General features: G+C 37.8%; 1 protein-coding gene across 1 annotated transcript in view; it reads left to right on the top strand.

The window, feature by feature from the left end:
• Positions 1-20474, top strand: part of SPEF2 (sperm flagellar 2) — a 173060-nt gene that overhangs the window by 98018 nt on the left and 54568 nt on the right. Inside the window, exons 20-25 of the mRNA XM_059416314.1 lie at positions 401-541; positions 4775-4849; positions 9781-9929; positions 14639-14766; positions 14921-15059; positions 18976-19113. Of these exons, the coding sequence (XP_059272297.1) occupies positions 401-541; positions 4775-4849; positions 9781-9929; positions 14639-14766; positions 14921-15059; positions 18976-19113 (770 nt within the window). The remainder of the gene's footprint in view (positions 1-400; positions 542-4774; positions 4850-9780; positions 9930-14638; positions 14767-14920; positions 15060-18975; positions 19114-20474) is intronic.

A 20474-nucleotide genomic window follows, 5' to 3' on the forward strand; every position in this document is an offset into this window, starting at 1 on the left:
AGGCTTCTGTCCATTTTTTTTTCACCTTCTCTTCATGTATTCTTCACCTTGGTTTTTTGAAGTCATCCTTTATTTTCCTATTCCACTACCTTAGCTACAGCTAGCATGTCACTTTTATACTCAGCATCCATGTCAACAAGACTTTCTACCAACTACACATACATGCACCACATCGTAGTCATCATCGTCGTCATCCCTGAAGAAGACAATATTTCTAACCAGGGAAGTCTTCAAATCCTAGCTTTAAGGACTGGATGATTTAAGGGAGAGCCTTAAAACTGGAATTTAAACTTAAATCAGTATGGGCAATTTTATACTAATTTAGGCTTATCTTGGTTCAAGTAAAATAATAGGTGTCTAGAGTCTCTAATAAAGGTCCAATCTTATTATCTATTTGAAGTTAAAAAGAAATTAGAAGAAAAGGAAGCTGAGAAAAAAGAAGAAGTTCTGCTGGCTGAGCCTCCCCCTCCTCCTCCTGAGCCAGAAAAAGAGAAGGAAACCCCTTCAAAAACTCCTCCTGCAAAAGGAAAACCACCATCAGGTGATTGACAGAATAATTTATAATCCTGTTTGTCAGTTTCTTATCTTCACTTAGAAAAGAATTCTAAATTGCAATACCAGTGCACTTACTTAGATTCAGACTTAAAGCAACTTCAATTGTATGAAACCACGTTACGTGCTCAGGTGGAAGTGGAAAAGTCCTTCGTAGCTAAGAGCGTGGAGGGAACATGGAGTCCTCAGACCCAGTTCTTCTGATTCGAATAAGGCCACGGATTAGAATAGGAAGGGCACAGAGAATAACCAGAAGGAACTTATAGCAGCTCAAAAGGACAGACGTCTGTCTGTGGAACTGTAGACTGATGCTTTTGTAGAGTGAGAACACGTTCAGAAAATGAGAGGTAGTAGAACCAGTTGTTCACAAGAATAAGGGAACAAATCAACAGCCTTCATCAGGGTCTAGAATTCATATGTAACTTCATTATCCGTGTGAGTACATGTGATAATAAAAGGATAGAAATGAGCACCTGGAATCTCAGGAAATGTATATGGTTGTAATTTATAATATATACACTTAAAGAGTTTGTGTAGGGAGTACTTTTTAGCTTAAGTTCTTTCTACACCCTTAACCACGAAGGACCATTAACTTAAGGGGTAGACAATAAACATAATGACCAAAGTGAAGTGCTCAATTGTTGCAGTGCCCGATACTGGTAGCATGTTAGTATCAGTCTGATGCTATGTATAGGAAGCAACTATGGTTCTCGTGTCTGGTTTTAGCTTTGTAAGTAGCTGGCTGTGCATTACCACAAGTCTACCCAGGAATCTTTGATCTTGTGTCAGCATTGTATTTTCAAATTCCAGAATCTTTGTGCTTCATGGACATTTGAGATGGATGTGAATTTTTAATTGAATTTATTTATATTAAATAAACTTGAAGACTTAAGTAACATATATCATGTTCTATTAAAGACCATTGTATTACAATAAAATGGGGTTTGACTGAAGGCAAAACACACAAATTCTAAAGAAATTTTTTTTATCATATGAACAATAAAAATACAAAACCATGAATTAAATATATATGCCCTTTTCCCACTACCTCATTAGGAATTAAAAAAAAAAAATTCAGAGGTCTGGAGGAAAAATAGAAATCTTTAAAACACTGTTTAGAACTGGGGAGAACAGTTGTCACAGTGACTCGAGTAAGCCTAGACTCATCCAATGTAGTCTTTTAAGCTCTGACCTTTCTGTCCTACCATGACCTCCCTCCCTCTCTGTCTGGTGGCAATCTGGGGGACCTGTGTACCTGAGCCATTCCCCAAAACCAATCTCTCGCGTTCCTGGTTACAACACAGTTCAGTCTTTAAGTTTCTGAAGTTTGTTTGTGATTTTAAATTTGTATTCTTGAGCGTCTGGGTGGCTCAGTCGCTTAAGTATCTGCCTTCGGCTTAGGTCATGATTCTAGGGCCCTGGGATCAAGTCCCACATCGGGCTCCCTGCTTAGCGGGGAGCCTGCTTCTCCCTCCCCCTCCACTCCTGCTTGTGCTCTCTCTCTCTCTCTCTCTTTTTCTCTCTGTCAAATAAATAAATAAAATCTTTAAAAAATAATAATAAAAAAATAAAATTGTATCCTTGAATACTGTGCATGGAAGGAATAATAAAGCTATTGTTGCTTAAAAGAGTGCTTGCATCTGTCTCTTTTTTTCACTGAAGAGAGGCCTAGTGCCTGATCTTTAAAAACTTATCCACATGTTAATCTCCAGGGGCCTAATTACTACCTTCCAACAATAACGTCCTAAGGGAAAGAGAGCTCAGTGCTTGTGGGCATCAAGGGGGCAATAGAGGGAGGCAGTGAGATGGGCGGCAGCCCTGACAGCTCAGGGAAGCTTACTGAAGCAATTTTAGGAACGTTCCTGTCAGGTTTGTTTATTTTTATTTAAGTAATTAACATTTTTTTTTCAAATTAAACGTTTTCAGAAATGAAAGTCTAAGGCTTCTGAACATGTCCAGCTCAAACACCCAACTACAATCTTTAGAAGTTGAAATGAAAAGAGGAATTATTTACTAAATTATTTTTCAAAAAATCAGGGTGGAAACAGAGTAAAGAAGGAGGCATAGGGCTCTCAGTTCAGGGACAGTCATTTTGTCCCTGTATGATTCGGCACTGTATGTAGTTCTACATTTTATACCAAATGTACTTGGGATTAAATTTGAAGGAGTTCACAGTTAGGTTCCATTAAAGGGTCTATTATCAAATCCACTATCAAACTTCAGAGTTTAACTTAAAACTAGAGTTGTCAGTGTGGCAAAATATAGTAGTACTATAGCCATGCTGCTATTTAAAAATAATTTTTGAGATTTCACATCTATTGTAAAACTGATTAAAAAGAAAAAAAAAACAGATAGAGTAGAATTAGACTTGCTGTAAATAGGACTTGCCCACAATACTTTATAAATTCAGTGTCTTTTATAAATTCAGGTATCTCTGTTTGTAGTTTATTTTCTCTGTTGCCTTGTTTAGAGCTAGTTTAGAGCTCAATAGTTGGTTATCCAAAGTATTGTTATTAAAGGAAATAAGAATTTATCTAAATGTTATTGTTATTATTAATAAGCTTATTTCTAAAAAAAGCAACTAGTTCAAATGTTTGGTTTTTGTTTGTTTACTTATTTTTGAATTTGGTGGTTGCTGTTTGGATACTTAAAATCTTTTCACAGAGGCTAACCAAGTTTCAAGGCTAATCTTTTTCTATGTCTTATTTCTATGGCGTCTTGGTTGTTGGTTCTGAAAAGTTTAGATATAACATGCGTTATATATGAACACGTTCTTATAATTATCACTTCTAAATATAAATAATAGGTCAGACAGGTTATCTCCATCATAGGTATTTATTTATTTATTTATTTATTTATTTGACAGAAGGAGAGGGAGAAAACAAATAGGAGGAGTTGCAGGGGAGAGCGAGAAGCAGGCCTTTCACCGAGCACAAAGCCTGACATGGGGCTTGATCCCAGAACCCTGGGATCGTGACCTGAGCTGAAGGCAGCTGCTTAACCGTCTGAGCCACCCAGGCACCCCATCATAGACATTTAAATTGCCCCATTTGTCCATCTTTCTTTTTTTCTTTTTTTTCATTTTATTTTATTTCTTTTCAGTGTTCCAGAATTCATTGTTTATGCACCACACCCAGTGCTCCATGCAATACGTGCCCTCCTTAATACCCACCACTAGTCTCACCCAAACCACCACCCCCCTCCTCTCCCAAACCCTCAGTTTGTTTCTCAGAGTCCACAGTCTCTCATGGTTTGTCTCCCCCTCCAATTTCCTCCAACTCACTTCTCTTCTCCATCTCCCAATGTCCTCCGTGTTATTCCTTATGCTCCACAAGTGAAACCATATGAAAATTGACTCTCTCTACTTGACTTATTTCACTCAGCATAATCCTTTCCAGTCCTGTCCATGTTGATACAAAAGTTGGGTATTCCTCCTTTCAGATGGAGGCATAATACTCCGTTATATATATGGACCACATCTTCTTCTTTCCAATGAAGAATAAACTATAGCCCAGGGCAAAGAGAAGATAATGATTGAAATTGTTTAGTGAATAATGTGGGATGTAGGGTATTTTTTCAAGGAACTAATTTATTATTTGGGATGCCTTATTGACCTATAGATGATCAGTTTCCCATTTTCCCCCTTCCAGTATAGTTTTGTACTAGAGTCCAAGGAATCCAGCCAGATCCAAACCATCCTCTACATTGCAAGCTATGGTCAATGCAAAATGGAAATGTAGAAATCACAAGGCATGAGGTCAGGAAAAGTTCAAGGAAGTGTGGTTCAAAACAGTGTGGTTATTCAGCTCTTCTTCAAGGTGTTTTGGCATCATTCCTATTACAGATTTAGTAGTCTAATTGTGTAAGGATAATTTAGTTGAAATAAATCAAAATCAAGCAATATGCATCAAATGAACTCATAACTAACTTTTAAAATGCTGCAGCTATGTTGCATTGAAAAATTTACAATCAAATCCATTATCAAATACTGATACTAAAATTAGGACCAAACCTCTCAGTGTGACAAATTGAATAGCACTATCAGGGCTGTTATTCAAGAGTTTTAACCCAGTATGTCTTCAGGTTAATTTTCGCTCACAGTAAAGACATCACTAACGCAACTGTTTATCTGTGAGAAATAACATTTGATCACGTACAAGCAATGTAGCCCAGGATATGAACGAAAATTGTCAATAATGTTTATGTCTCGAATTTTGTTTAGAGTCCTTGCATGGTAAGCAAGAATCTCTTCAGGAAGGAAAAGGGAAGAAAGGTAAGACTTCACTCAAAAGAAAAGGTACTCAGATAAAGATAGATGTGGTTCAATGTAATTCTGCATTTCATAACTTCCTCAGGGAAGAGAGCCAGATTTGTTAGTCATATCCGTCTTCTCTTAGGCATTTGTAAACCATAAGTCCTTGCCAAAGAATATAACCTCCGTCATTCTGTAGCCTGGATTTTAGCAAAGGTCCTGCCAAAAAGAGTGATGCTTGTGGGGAATAATTTAGAGATATCTAGTATATAGAATATTCACTCATCATAGAAATTATAGGTGTTATTCTTGGACGAAGCTATGGCATCAGAAAACTATACACTGACCCATACTTTCTCAAGCTCTCATCAAATTGCCTTCACTGATATGCCCTTTGGTATAAGGTCCTCAATTTCCTTCACAGTGTAACATACCAGTGGAGGTGAAACTTTCATTTATACCAATAATAAGCTCATACTTCATTTTCTGAGGGGATAGTATGCCCACTATATCATTTAATGGCCTCTATATGAAATCCTAGGTGAGAAATTTCATTCAGAATCAAGGGACAGGAAACCTTTTCTTCTTCTGAGTGGTTAGATAATTAGCACATCTAAATGATATTATTTCCTTTTCTATTTTGGCTGTCCAGTAGTTCAGAACCACCTAGTGCCCATATCCGTGCAAGGGTACTTCGATCTCATTGTCTGCTTTCTAATACCTCTCCCGGCTTTGACCTTCTACTTTGAGTTGTACTTGTCCTCACCCTAATTTCTTGTAATTTTTCTGTATTTTATTTTAAGTGTTTGTGTGAAATAAAGGGGATATAATTTTTAAGTAATTGAGAGTTGGCAGAAGAAAATCCTAGGTTCGTAAATGCAGATTAGTTAGATTTATGTTGAAGCTGCTATAACAACCAATTAAAATTGAAATGCGGTTATAAATATATACAGTTGGCTTTCTCAGGGTACATTCAAATGGGGTTGTAACGAGTGTGTACCTTTGTTTAACTTTTTATTGCTAATTGCCAAATGCAGTTGCAACCCAAGAGTGTGCAGGTTCACAAAATGATGGGCTGAAAAGGAGCTTTATTTTGCCAGTTAAAAAAAAACATAACCATGATTCCAAAAGAGAATCTCATCCTTCTCTGATTATATAACATGATATATAATTAGAGCCACCTGATGAGTTAACACTGAGCTATAAATTTTAACTACAATGTTAAGGACTATAATTTATGCTCAGCTCTACCCATTTAGGAGAATAGTTTTCATATTTACATTATATATTCCTTGCTTTTTGATTGTGGTCAACAAAAGCAAATGAAGGATCATCATAGAATCTTCAAAAATAAAGATTAAAAAAGCAAATTAAATATACTATGCACATTAGTTACCAAATCAAGTTAAACATAATAATGCACATGCTTTAAGAGCATCCTTAGTTAAAAGAATACACATTGCAAATAAACCGTAAGTAAATACAAGTTCAACTAGTAAAATTTATACACTGGAGCAATGCAGTTAGCTCAATTTAAATAACTAAGAATTTTCCAACATTTTTTGCTTTTATTTTACTGAATTTCTATTGTGTTTAATAATATTTGAATAAGCGAATTTGCATTCATAATTTAGAAGTCTTTCTATTACATAGAAATGCTGGTTTCCAGGATGTGTCACACATTTCCTCTTTAAAAGGAAGTTACAATGTTAATTCTTAGTATTTGAAACTAACATCATTGTAGGTGAACATTACTGACTGATTTATCTGTTTATCTCACAGGTCATTTGATACCATTATATTGAAATCATCTCTTCTGGTTTAAGGAGCTGTCTCCTTTCTTCTTTCTTCAAACTTATCTTTATTTCCTGTTGTTGACATCTTTAACTCAGTCCTATTCTTCTCTGCATCATTCTCTACACTTCTCCCAAAATCTTGACACTGAAATGCCATTTGCCAAGTGTATTCTAGTGTTCTTAAAGCCTGTCTTACCCTCCAACCCATTTGCCATTGTCCCAGGTTACTGCTTCATAAAACACAACTTATCAACCCCAAGACCTTACCTACCCGTTATTAATTAGGGACTGAATGAATCAAGTTTTCCATAATCAACTAATTTTCAGAAAATACTGAGTTATGCCAAACTAAAAAGTTTTTTGTTTTTTTTTTGGGGGGGGGGGGGGGGTTTGGGAGAAGGGGTTGGGATTATGGACATTGGGGAGGGCATGTGATTTGGTGAGTGCTGTGAAGTGTGTAAACCTGGTGATTCACAGACCTGTACCCCTGGGGATAAAAATATATGTTTATAAAAAATAAAAAAATTAAAAATAAAAAAAAAACAAACTAAAAAGTTTTTAATGCAGGATTTAAAAAAATATATCAATTTGCATCTCTAAGGAAGTAGGAGATGCAATATTATATTATAGAATTCTCTCTTAGGAGAGTATCCCCTGGGGCTAGAGTTTTATGGACCAAACACTGAGGGAAAATATTGTCTTTAGTTCCACTGGCCTGCCCATGTGTTGGCGTTGGCATCGTTCCAGGGCTTGCCTTCTGACTTAACTTCTAGTAAGAGAGGCTATAAGACCACTTAGCAATAAAGAAATGTCTGTTATAAACACCAGTAGTATTTAACTGAAAGGCCATGGAAAAAGATAAAAGGGTAATGAAATTGAAATACCTGGCTGCATCCACCAGAGCAGTGGCTCTTTGAACAATGGCTCTTTAAGTGTGGCGCCTGAACCAGTAATATCATGTCACCGGGGGACTCAACTAAAAACACAAATGCTTGGCCCCGCCCCAGACCCACTGAATCTAATACTCCTGTAGGGCCCAGCAATTTGTGTTTTAATAAGCCCTCTAGGGAAGTCTGATGATGGCTAAAATCGGAGAACGATTAAACTGCAGCCCAAGGATTAGTCCTCTACTGTAGCCATTGGAATATCAGAAACATTCCATATTTAGAACATATTATTTATATGTCCACTCCCCCCAAAAATGTTTAAGTTGGATTACAATTTAGAAAAAAAACATATATACGAACTATTTCTATCTCAACATTGAATGGCTACACTGAGGACTAAACAGTCTAGCTTTCAAGTGAAAGCCAGTCTCTCCTTAGAAACTGAAGCTTCCATGTGGTCGGTTGAGTGGTACTGAGAAGGACACACCCCTGTTACATTGCAGATGCTGGCAGATTATGCTCAAGTCCCTATGGCATGGATACATTTTTATTCATTCAAATTTTGTTTTTCTCCTTAGCATTTTCATCATTAAAAAACCGATTAAAAATGGAATCAGGGGCGCCTGTGGCTCAGTGGGTTAAAGCCTCTGCCTTCGGCTCAGGTCATGGTCCCAGGGTCCTGGGATCGAGCCTCACATCGGGCTCTCTGCTCAGCAGGGAACCTGCTTCCTCCTTTCTCTCTCTCTCTCTCTCTCTGCCTACCTGTGATCTCTATCTGTCAAACAAATAAATAAATTTTAAAAAATCTTTAAAAATGGAATCAAAGCACAATGGTCCAAAAAGACTACCTGGCTCACTCAGTTTTCACTGAATGATCATATTTTAGAAAAGAAGAAAAAGAAACTCATTCCAGTCTCATATTTACAATTGCAAAGTTATTCCTCTTAGGAATTCTTCTTAGAGAATTTCATCTTAAAGCAGACACAGTGTTATCACTTTTATTTCACCAGATTCAGGTCAAATAATGGAAAATCATCCTATCAAATAATGAACATTGTTGGTTATTGCCTGAACAAAGATTTTCTTAAAAATCTTTAAATGTAAAAAGATCGGGAACAACTTCAGACCTGTAGATAATGGGTACTATTTAAATGTATAAGTAAAGTCACCTAAACGCTCCATAAGACATAATTGACAATTTCTCCTCTACTTATAATCTATATGTTTTTAACTAACATAAAAGTGTAAGATACATTATCATTTAATAATACTCATTAAGGAAGTATAACTATAATTATTCTGAAGATAAGTGTAACTTAAACAGAATGAATTTCTAAACCACAATAACCTTGATCATTTAAGGAAATATTAGGCTTTTGGAGTTCACCTGCTTTGATCAATCATAGAATCTGTCAGACCCGAAGAGTGCCATGCCACCCAACTGATCTAGACTCCCTTCTTGACACTCTCAGGGGAAGTGAAGCGTATGCCCTTTCTGGATTCTGAACTGAACATTAACTAGCATTATTTCTTCTCCTCCTCTTCCTCCTCCTCTACCTCCTCTTCCTCCCTCCTCTCTCTTCCTCTTCCCTCCCCTTCTCTCTCTCTCTCTCTCTCTCTCTCTCTCTCTCTCTCTCGTGCCTTAATTCAGCCAGGCTTACAGCACAGTAGGTGCCTTCATCTATACTTCCCGAGTATAGCAAGAAATATAGTTTCCCACTCAGAAACCCTGTGTCTCCTTCAGGGAATGTTGGAATATTCAGGAGCTACAGTACTCTGACTCCTTCCCCACATCCTTCACTGACTCTGGCTGACTCATCATAACCTCCTTCCTCCCCGCTCCTCCCCTGAGCTTCAACACAAAAACAACAAACAAACAAAGGAAACCTGAGAGCACCACTCATAGAATACTTACTCTCTTTCTCACTTGGGATGGAGAATTTAATTTACTAGTATTTGCAGTAGTAAATGAAATGCACTTTACAGTGTAAACTTTGTTCATTATGGAAGCAAGGACGGAGAAAAAAATAACATATCAAGTTGCTTTTCATAGCCAACTAGATAACAGACCTGAGTAGCTTACAAAACAAACAAACAAACAAACAAACAACCTGTTCCTGATCTTGTTGGTTAATTTGCAGACTTTAGAGAATGGGGTTTTTGATTTGGTAAGGCTCTCCAAAATTGCTTAATGACTTTCGTGAAGTCCACCCTAATCCTAGATTTATTCATCTACCAGAATCTGGTTCCATTCATCTACTTGAAATGGAATGATCTAATATGCATATTTAAGGTTCTCCTAAAGGAAAATCACCAGGAGGGAAAGGATCAGTAAAGAAATCACCTGCCGATTCTACAGACGTGTCACCTGTTCCCATAGTGCCTCCACCACCTAAGCCAGGATCTGAAGAATGGGTCTACGTGGATGAACCGATTCCTGAGGTATGGCAGTTTAGATTGAAGCTTGTAGAAGCGAGCCTTTCTCTTGTTTGTAGTAACATTCACACCATTATTTGAACCACCCAGAAGGCCTTTTATAGCTGGTGATATGTATACTCATCAAAAAGCCGAGGTGAGGGCACGTGTGGTGATGAGCACTGGGTGTTATATGCAACTAATGAATTGTTGAACACTACATCAAAACTTGATGATGGACTATATACTGGCTAACTGAGCATAATAATAATAATAATAATAATAAAAGCTGAGGTGAATTTTTGAGACTACTCATTGAATCCCATTGTATCCTCTCCCTACTCCTTCGAGTTTCTGAGTCATGCTTTGAACAGCTATTAAGTGCTGAAAGCAGGAGAACAAATGGGTTCTCTAAGGACCAATTTTCTCCCCAAGGACAAGCAGAGATGCAGTTTCCTGGAAGAATGACTTCCTCAGAACACATATCCAGCAAATTATAGCCCTCCATCCATGTTCTCATGCCCACATTATAATGCTTTCAAATGAAGTTTAACCTCTGACTTTTCACAAACAGAAGAAACTTTTTGAAGCTAACTAAACTAATAAAAGAACAAGTCACTGTCTGGCCTGAGAACTTTAAATAGGTACGCCAGAATAAGGCAAAGAGATGCCCCAGGTGAACCCTGGAAAATCCCTTCAGTTCTTTGTTCTCTGACAACTGCAAAGCCTAGTCTCTACATAGGCAAAGTTGGTTGTTTCAATAGAAAAATCGTCTTAAGAAAATCACCAAGAATGGTCTTTCCTTTCCCACTTTTTTCAAAGACAAATTGCTCTATAAAAATGCAGCCCCTTTTTTCTTCACTGCAATCCTCAGTGAATTCCTACTCTCATGAACTCTGAGCACTGACTGCCTGGGCCAGGCATTTGAGACCCAATCATGAATTTCTGTGGTTGTGCTGTTGCTATTATTATTGGTTTTTCCTAGAGAAATGTCTTATCTCCCCAATTAGATTATAAACTCTTTGAGAGAGGGAAGGAACATGTGGGATAATTGATTATATTCAATACAGAATCAAGCACAACATAGATTCTTGATGAAGCTCTAATGATTTAATTAATTTACATTGATAAGGAAGTTAGATCAGAAAATATTTGAAAATGAGAACATTAAGTGATATAACTATAGATGTGTATAATACCACTCAGACAAACAGAAGCTACTTATTGAAATAAAAACATTAAAAAACTTCTCATAGAATCAGGATATAAATGGTTGTTGGGAAGGAGATAAAATTAAAATGATATTATTTGGCAGGGTTGGGGAGTGAGAGACAAAAACATTGAAATCTAATCCTTCACTCCAAACCTTGAAGCTCATGAGAGAAATAAATTCGTACAGGACAAGAAGGAAATAGAGGACAGAAGTGAAAAATAAACATTAACATTGAGATTTGGCAGATCTTCTAGCAGTCATAATTCTGACAAAACAGATGATAATTTAAGGAGAGTTGAATAAAGTATCAAAAATAAGGGAACATATAAGGATCCGATTATTACCCCAAACAAGGGATGGCTGGGAGCCATATGGCTTGTAGGCCTGAGAAGATGGGGAAAGGGAGCACATGCTTGGAGGACCTCTGTGCGGAGAAGGCCATCTGGCAGGAGTTGAGGCCTTCAGTAGAAGGATGTAGCCACATACAGTGGGCAGCAGAAGACAGTGTTCTTCCTGCTTTCTTCCTGCTTTCCCATCCCTTGCCCTAGAAGATGGAGGGCAAGGTTGTTTCTGGAAGTATAAGATTGTTCAAGTTAGCCATCCAGGGCACTGAGCAGCCCAAAGAATGAAGAACAGGAACTTGGTCTGAGGGGACAATGGGAGGATATGCCGCACAGACTTCTACTTCTAATAACCTAAGTGAAATCATGCGGAGAATGTATTTTGCTACACAAGAAGTAGTCTAGAGCCTTGAAACAAAGCAGCCACAGAATCCACTCTAGTCATTTTTCCAACCTTAGTTTCTCACACTTTGGCGGGTAAGCTACAGAGCTTACTTGTCAAAGAAGAAGAAAAAAGACAGATGCCCAGTTAAATTTGAATTTCAGATTATCAATGAATTTAAGTGGGCCCCCTATACTTTATCTGGTAACCCTAGTTCCAGGCCTCCCAAGGACCCTCATATCTATCTCCCTCAGTAGGGATGTGGAGGAGAGAGAGGAAGGGTGGGAGGAGAAGAAGGGAAGTGGGGGAAAGCTAGATTGAGAGAGAGAGAGGTTGAGAGATTGAGAGAGATTGCTTTCAGATCTGGCTCTCCTAGGTGGAGGCAGCAGCCAAGTTCCAGGAGAGCCTGGGCCCTACCCCCTTCGTCAGCCATAGGAGGGGTGCAGAGAGAACGGAGAAGGCAGTCAGAGTGAGAAGTCTTTGCTTTTCAGCTTCTGGAGTTTTGAAGCATATTTACTTTGGCTACTGATTTCCTATTATACTCAGTCTTAGCCAGTGATAAGAAGCCCACTTAATTGGAAAGTATAGATATTAACATCTAGTCACATCACAAAAGTTCAGGTGCCCAGGCCCAGAAAATATTATGTCATAGAGACTGGAAGAACCTATACATATGAACTTATCAATACCTCATAGAAATCACAGAGGATATGGGAGATTCCAAAAGACCAGGTATAGGTAAATACCTAAATGTTTAATAAAAAGCTGATGGGATTTAGTAACATACAGACAAATACTCCAGACATTAAGCCCTGACAAAATTTGAGAGAAAATATTGAAAGTCTGACTTCTGAGCATGTATAAACTACAAAAATGACCACCCAGAGCCCATACAGGTTCACTAAGTCCTGCTGAACTGGCCCATTCCTTTTCCTTGACAGAAAAATTGAATAGATGGATCGGGAAAGTACCATAAACTTTGTATATCTTAAGTTCAAAATAGTATTTGACAATTTCTCATGACGTTCTTAAAAAATGAGATCTGTGAGCCGGGTGTTACTTCACTTAGGTCAATTGCTAAGTGGTAACTCTCCATGCACAGAGTGTGAATTAATGGATTCAAGTCAACTAAGAGGGAGATATTGTAGTGGGGCTTATTTAAAATGATCTTTAACACCATCCAGGGTATGATGACAAGTAGAAACCAGAGGCATGAGCAAGGGGGGAAAAAAAGGTGTTAAAATAATGTCAGAGGAGAATTAAAGGAACCATAGATGTTTAAGTTAGATAAATGCATTCTTCAAATGTGTCTGGACATTAAATCATAGACTTTTAGAACTAGATGGAGCCAGCCAGTCTCCTAAAAAATTAACTGATGATAAAATTGGATTCAGATGAGTTTACATAGTAAAATTTATCGAGGGCCTGCTACGTGCAAATGCTGTACTAGATGCTGAGACTAACAAAACAAGCAAGTTTCATCCTGAATCCCAGCCTACATCTCCCCACTGTCTTCAAATATCTGAGAGGCTATCATAGGGAATACTGTATGAATGTAGTCTGCCCTTCTCCAAAGGGCACAACTAGGGCTGGGGAGTGGGACATATAGGAAAGCAAAGTGCTGCTCAACATAAGGGAGACTTTTCTAGTAACATAGTTATGTGACACTGGAGGGCCTACCCTGAAATGTATCAGTGAGATCCATGGAGGGATCATTTATCTCCACTATTTGGCATTTCTCAATTGGAAAGGAGATTAACCAAATAATCTCTCAGATCCCCATGTATAATTCCCCAAGTAAATAAATGCATAGCCAATAAGGGAATATTTAGTACAGAGAATTTATATTGAATATAACATGTATCTTCAATTTTATTTCCTTTTGATTATTTCTTAGTTTGGGTTATTTATTTGTATCACTAAAGGTAACACAAACTTTCCAATTTTCATGGTACACACAGCAAAGATAAAACCACTTGGGCAAATTCAAAGAAATGACTCATCACCACCCTGACATGAACCCTAGATATTGCCCATGATAGGCAGTTTTCCAACCTACGCAAAATATGACATCTATTTATTCATTCAATAAATATTTCTTGAGCACCCATTATGTCCCAGACACTGTGGTGATTATAGGAAAAATGGTAGAGTGGTGACTAAAACAACCATTGTTCTCATTGTTCTTTTTTTTAGAAGATTTTATTTATTCATTTGACAGACAGAGATCACAAGTAGGCAGAGAGGCAGGCAGAGAGAGATGAAGGGAAGCAGGCTCCCCGCTGAGTGGAGAGCCTGACTCGGGGCTTGATCCCAGGACCCTGAGATCATGACCTGAGCCAAAGGCAGAGGCTTTAACCCACTGAGCCACCCAGGCACCTCTCTCATTGTCTTATGAGACTGATATTCTAGGGGCAAATGTGGACAAATGAACAAGCAGTTGCCATTAATGTCAACCCTGCTATAATAGGAGAAAGTACAGGGCTTGAGATAGAACTCTGGAATGTCAGAGGATGACCTTCAAGACGTTGTGGATCAGGGAAGAATTTCTGGAAGAAATTTATCTGAACTGAGACATGAAGAAGTATTTGGAATAGAAATTAGCAGGCGGAGGAGTAAGAAGGAGGGGCAAGAAGTTTCACAGAGAATGCTTTAGACAGTTGCATCTGGTTCTTGTTTTTCTTGCTTTATTGCTTGTTGCTTGATATTGCTTATCTTGTTCTGTATTGCTCTTTTGACTTAATTCGTTGGAAGAATTGTCACTTTGAAATGATTAATTTTATGCTTTACCATTTAACAGGAAATACCTTCCTTTTTAGTACCTTACTGGGAACTAATAGAAAATTCCTATATAAACTCCATCAAAACGGTACTCAGGCATCTGAGAGAAGAACAGCATTCAGTGATTTCTTACTTATATGAAATTAGGTAAGTAAAGATACTTATATGAAATACTTATAAAAAGTTACTTATATGAAATATTGTCAGAAATACTTATATGAAATTAGGTAAGTAAAGTCAGAATTTTGTAGTCTACAGGCATGTCATGTGAGCTCCATCTAATTCTCTTACTGTCTTACAGAACAAATTTCCAGCATTTTCTACGGCGTCCGGATCACAAACAAGATTTTGTATCTCAATGGCAGGCTGATTTCAATGCTCTCCCTGATGACCTGTGGGATGATGAGGAAACAAAGTCTGAACTACACCAGAGAGTAAATGTAAGGAAACCTGCGACCTGCTGCACCAGGGTCTTCACATATGTGAATATTGTACTGTAGAACCTAACTCATTCCCTTCTTTTTCTGTGAAGTGTGGGGATAAGGAGGGAAATGGTTTGAACACTTACCTGCCAACTTTCAAGAGCAATGGCTCTTCTAAACTTGAATTCAGAATGAAAACATGGTGGACAATACTTGCAGAAAGAGGATCCAAATCCAGCAAAGCAAAAAGCATTGTTGGCATCTGTTTTGTAGCTTCCTAACCCCTTTGTTCGGCATTGTAACTATCTCTATGACTGGCATTAAGTGCATGCCTACCTTGAGTGCGGTCATAAGGATGGATGATGTCAGGGAGAAGAGGAATGAGGGAACTTCATGGAAAACCTAAAGGGCAGCCAATATTAAATAGATCCTTTGAGGGAAGGTACCAAATCTTATACATCTTTCTATCTCCAGCAGGCACCGTGCCTAGCACTTAATAGACAGATTTTCATAAGTTCATAAATGGAATCTATTATGCTGATGTCTTAGAAGAAGACTTCTGATGTCCAGGAAGCCTGATTTCAATTAAGAAATTAAAAACATTAAACTTTTAAAAATATCAATTCAAACAATAAAGTAGAGAAGCTTCTAATAAGAATAGTCAAGGAAAGAAAAAAAAACTTTAAGTAGAGATTCGGATAGATCCCATAGTTTTTGACTTTATAGTTATAATAATAATTGTTATAACTATAAATTATATAAATATACATATTATAAATTATAATTAATTTCCAAATAGTGTCAAATTACCTTATTGATATTCTCACTGGCCACATAATTATTTTTTAAATGTTTTGTTTCATTTCCAAGTGACAAATGTTGTTATTGCTTAAAACTTTGTCCCTTGATTCTAATTCTGTTGCATTGTGATCTGAGAATTAGAGGTTTTATTTTAATTTAATTTAGTGATTTTAATAATATTTTAAATTTATCTAAATTTTTAAGTTACCTGAAACATTAATTTTTTTTGTTTATATTCCATGGATGCTAGAAAATAGCATATAATCTCTATGTAGAAGGTTCAATAAGTTTTGGCCAAATCAACCTTGTTAATGTCATTAGAATGCTTTTTAGCAGTGAATTCTCCACAGAAGTATATTATAGAGAAACTTGAGAAGTTCTAAAGAGTAAAACTGCCTTTCCTTCAGGCCCTATGTCCAAACTTAGGTTTAGGGTGGGCCCCACATATCACTTTCATTTTTTAAAATGTCATAAGTAATTCTGATTGAAAAAATTACCCTTTGGGTATATTTTTATATCTACATAATCTTGCAAAAACTAATGGAAGTAAGTTAAAAATCCCTATGATGGTTACATTTCTATCCATTTGCCTTGCTTTATAGATTGCTTTACAGATTTTAATGTAGCAACATTAATAGCTAACCTGAACTTGGTACAGTGCTGGCACTGTTTTCTTGCATCCTCAGGACAACCCTCTGAGATGGAAACTAGTAAGAGTCCCATTTTATGGATGACAAAATATGGTGAAATAAGTGTCAGAGCTGGGATCTGACCCCACACTGCCAGGCTCCCTAGCCCATGCCCTGAAGAGATCGTTAAAACCGTTTCTCTGATGCAGCATTATTTGGCATGTGAAGAAACATGACACGCTACCTCTTCATGGTCTCCTATACTCTTTACAGTATAAAATAACCATTTTTGCACCAAAGGACTTCTTTTGTATTGAATTCTACTATATCTAATATTAATACTGTGTACTTGCCTTATTTCTTATTTGTATTTGTCTTGAATAAGTTTTGACGTTGACCTTTTTGTGTCATTTTGTTTTATGTGAGACTCTAGTAAGCACCATATAAATTGAACTTTGGCTTTTGACCCAATAGAAAACCTTTAAAACTTTTTAGAAGAGTTCATTTTCCATGATTTTTGTCTGCACAACCTTCACAATTAATAGCCATGAGTTTTTCTTCAATACAACCCACTCTGATTATTCAGGAATACACAATAATTCCCTAATTCTTGCCAAATGAAATGTGAAAGCCAGCTATGCCTCTGGGTAAGCCCAGACCCTTTCTATGCTTGGTCAATGTCTTTGTTCTTGGCTTATTTCATTCCAATTCTGAGAAGTTAATGGAAAGGTTCTGCTATTGCACTGTCCCCTCTCTGCCATCAGAAATCTGAACCATAAAAATGTTAATACTTGCCAAGGCCTCACAGTGAGGCAGGAACAAAAAGAAAACTCTTCTAGCTCTCAAAGATGTACAAACTCTTGGTAAGCACAAGCCAGTATGCATTGAAAGTCTGCCAGAGCATTTGTGGAAACACCATGGAGATAATAAGATCAGCTCTAAAATGATGGTGTTTTGTGCTGATACTTAGCATAGGGCTACAAGAATGGCTGTGATATTTTCATTTTATGTGCAGTTCCCTGAAAATGCCAAGAGTTCTATTAATACAATATCACAGAACTAAAACCCACTGTGGTCACTGGAATGAAACTGCTTTGCATTAAGATGCCTGGCTCCACCACATGGAAACCATAGCCAAATGACTTCACCTCTCTGGGCATCAGTTTTCCCACCAGAACTTACTTCCTGGTTATTGTAGCAATCAGCAAGGTAATCCATGTAAAGCACTTAGCACAATGCCTAACGCATAATAATGTTCAATACTTTATTATTGTGGAAACTGTCACATTTTGATTGACTGTATATATTTCATTAATGGGATATTTTATTAAACAGATGTTTTATTGCATGGATAATATGATATCATTATAAGATTATAGTAGTTTTTATTAACTAAGGAATTATTATATGCTAAATAGTATGCTGAGTGCTTTATATACATAAGCTAATTTATTCCATATAGCACATCTGAAAGGTAAGATATAAAGAGACTGAGACCTGAAATGGTGGTGTAGATTACTCAAGAGCACAGGCTCATATCCTCGATCTACCACCTACTCATGGTGTGCTTTTCGGAAGACAACCTCTCTGTGACTCTTCTGCGAAATGAACATTATAATATAGTACCTCAGGTTGTTGCCAGGCATTAAATGAGTTAACATAAGGACAATGACTTATGTTCTGACACACTGGTGCATGTAGAAAGATCCAGTTCATGGTAGCTATTGTCAGTTTTGTTATACATGTGGCAGAGCTGGGATCTTTAAAGATTCTTCCTACTGTTGGCTCTTTGGTACAAACCTAATTTTTGGACAATCCTATTAAGCTCAGACAGTATTTCTTGGTGAATGAGATGTTCCACTCATATTTATTGAACAAACTTATACCCTTGGATTAAATACAGCTGCATATTTCTTCACCAACAATACACATTTCCCAAAAAATTCCCTGAAAGGACTTTTTTATTTATGTATTTATTTTGAGAGAGAAAGAGAGCACGAGTACATGGGGGAGGAGGAGGGAGAGAAAGAGAGTGAGCAGTGGGGGAGGGGCAGAGAGAGAGAGAGAGAGAATCTTAAGCAGGCAGAGCCTGTTGAGGGGTTTGATCTCATGACTCTGAGATCATGACCTGAGCTGAAATCAAGAGTCCAATGTTTAAATGTCTGAACCACCCAGAAGCCCCAGGACTTTTTCAACTAAACAAATTTTCTGAAAAGGGATTAGACTGCTACATAAAACATAGCCACCCATAAATAAAGTGAGCTGCAGTGGACTTGTGCTGGACATGAGCATATGATATGGTGAGCTGGTCTAATAAAGTAAGGTGTGGCATAGAATGGAAGCAAAATAAATATTTGTTGAATAAGGGAATAAAATGCATGAGTGCATTAGGTCTAATTTTCTTTGGAAACATTTTTAAGACAGGCAAAGGATTCTAGTTTTATTACACTGCAACAACTTGAGCCGTGATGTAAAGCATAACAGTGAGATTTCTTTCTGCTCAGGATTTACGAGACCGCCTGTGGGACATCTGTGATGCCCGGAAGGAAGAGGCTGAGCAGGAGCGTCAGGATATCATTAACGAGAGCTGGTTGCAGGACTCCATCGTAATAAAGATGAACCATTTCTTCTCACTAATGCAGGTAAGAGCAGCTCATCAACAGCCCAGAATCTTGCCTCCATAGCAATGTCCTATCCCTCCTTTTACAACTCCTTTGGGAGAGTGAGGGGCCCCTTCAGGCTCCTTTTACTCACAGCACTCTGCCTGGCCTGAGCTGCAACTTGCTGAGGAAGTGAGCTGAAATAAATCTTTTGGCCCGGGAACAAACAAGCACTGGAACTGGGAGCATCCGGGTGCCTGGGTGGCTTAGTCGGTTAAGCGTCCATTTCTTGACCTCAGCTCAGATCTTAATTTCTGGGTTGTGAATTCAAGCCCCATGAAGCCGGGCATGCTACTTTAAAAAAAGCAAAAACAAACAAACAAACAACAACAACAAAAAAAAAACCTGGCAGCATCCCAAACAACCACCAACCAGTTTTGTGTCCAGGTGTCTTAGAACTATGGAGGGGCAGGAGAGTTGCTGTCTATACTGGTTGTTACCTTGTCAGCCTCTCACAGTGGACACCCAAAGTGGCCAGCAGAGGCCAAGGAAAGCAGCTCTGCCACAAAGCATGGGCTAGGTTAACATCAGCGGGCATTTGATTCCAGAAAATAAGTTTATGGCAGGATTGAAAAAAAACAAAACAGAACAAACTAAAAAAAAAAAAAACAAAAAAACCCATTCACCAGAACAACCTCATTAACTTATATTTGTAGCCTATTAAATAAAAATTACAGTTGGTGAGATAAGACTTATTAGTCAACAGATAATAATAGTCAAGACTATTGTCAACAGTGGGAAAGAAAGCACAGACCAGGTCTGGCCACCCAGCATTGCCAGGAAAAAGAACTAGAGTTTGACAGCCGGGGTGTAGTGAGCTTCAGAAGCCATCTGTGCTTGTTGATTGGCTTTGCCTGAAGGAAAAAAACAAAAACAACAACAAAAAAACCAACTTTCTCCTGTCTTCACCTAGTTTTACCACTGAGAGCAAGGTACTCTCAAGGAGCAAGTTAGGCTCCTCCCCTTCTAGAGGAACTGGCAGGTGATGATGCTTACTTTTCAAAAGGATGGTGCCCAGATACTTAGGAAAGACAGTTTTGAGTTCTAAAACTGACAAGAAGCTTTTAAAAAGATTTACATCTCAGGGGCGCCTGATGGCCCTGGGATCCTGGGATCAAGCCCCGTGTTGCTGGGCTCCCTGCTCAGAGGGAGTGTGCTTCTCCCTATCCCTCTGCCCTCCCCAACCATGCTCTCTTTCTCATAAAAAATTTTTTTAGGAAAAAAAAAATTAGATTTACATCTAAATGGACAGAGCCAGGATTTATAATGACAATTTTTCTAAAGTAAATTAGAAAAGGGCAGTCAGGACCCTAGAGTTAGGTAGGAGACTACCCAAAGTTTAG

Source organism: Mustela nigripes, chromosome 12 (genome assembly GCF_022355385.1).
Source record: "Mustela nigripes isolate SB6536 chromosome 12, MUSNIG.SB6536, whole genome shotgun sequence".
Taxonomy (NCBI): Eukaryota; Metazoa; Chordata; class Mammalia; order Carnivora; family Mustelidae; genus Mustela; species Mustela nigripes.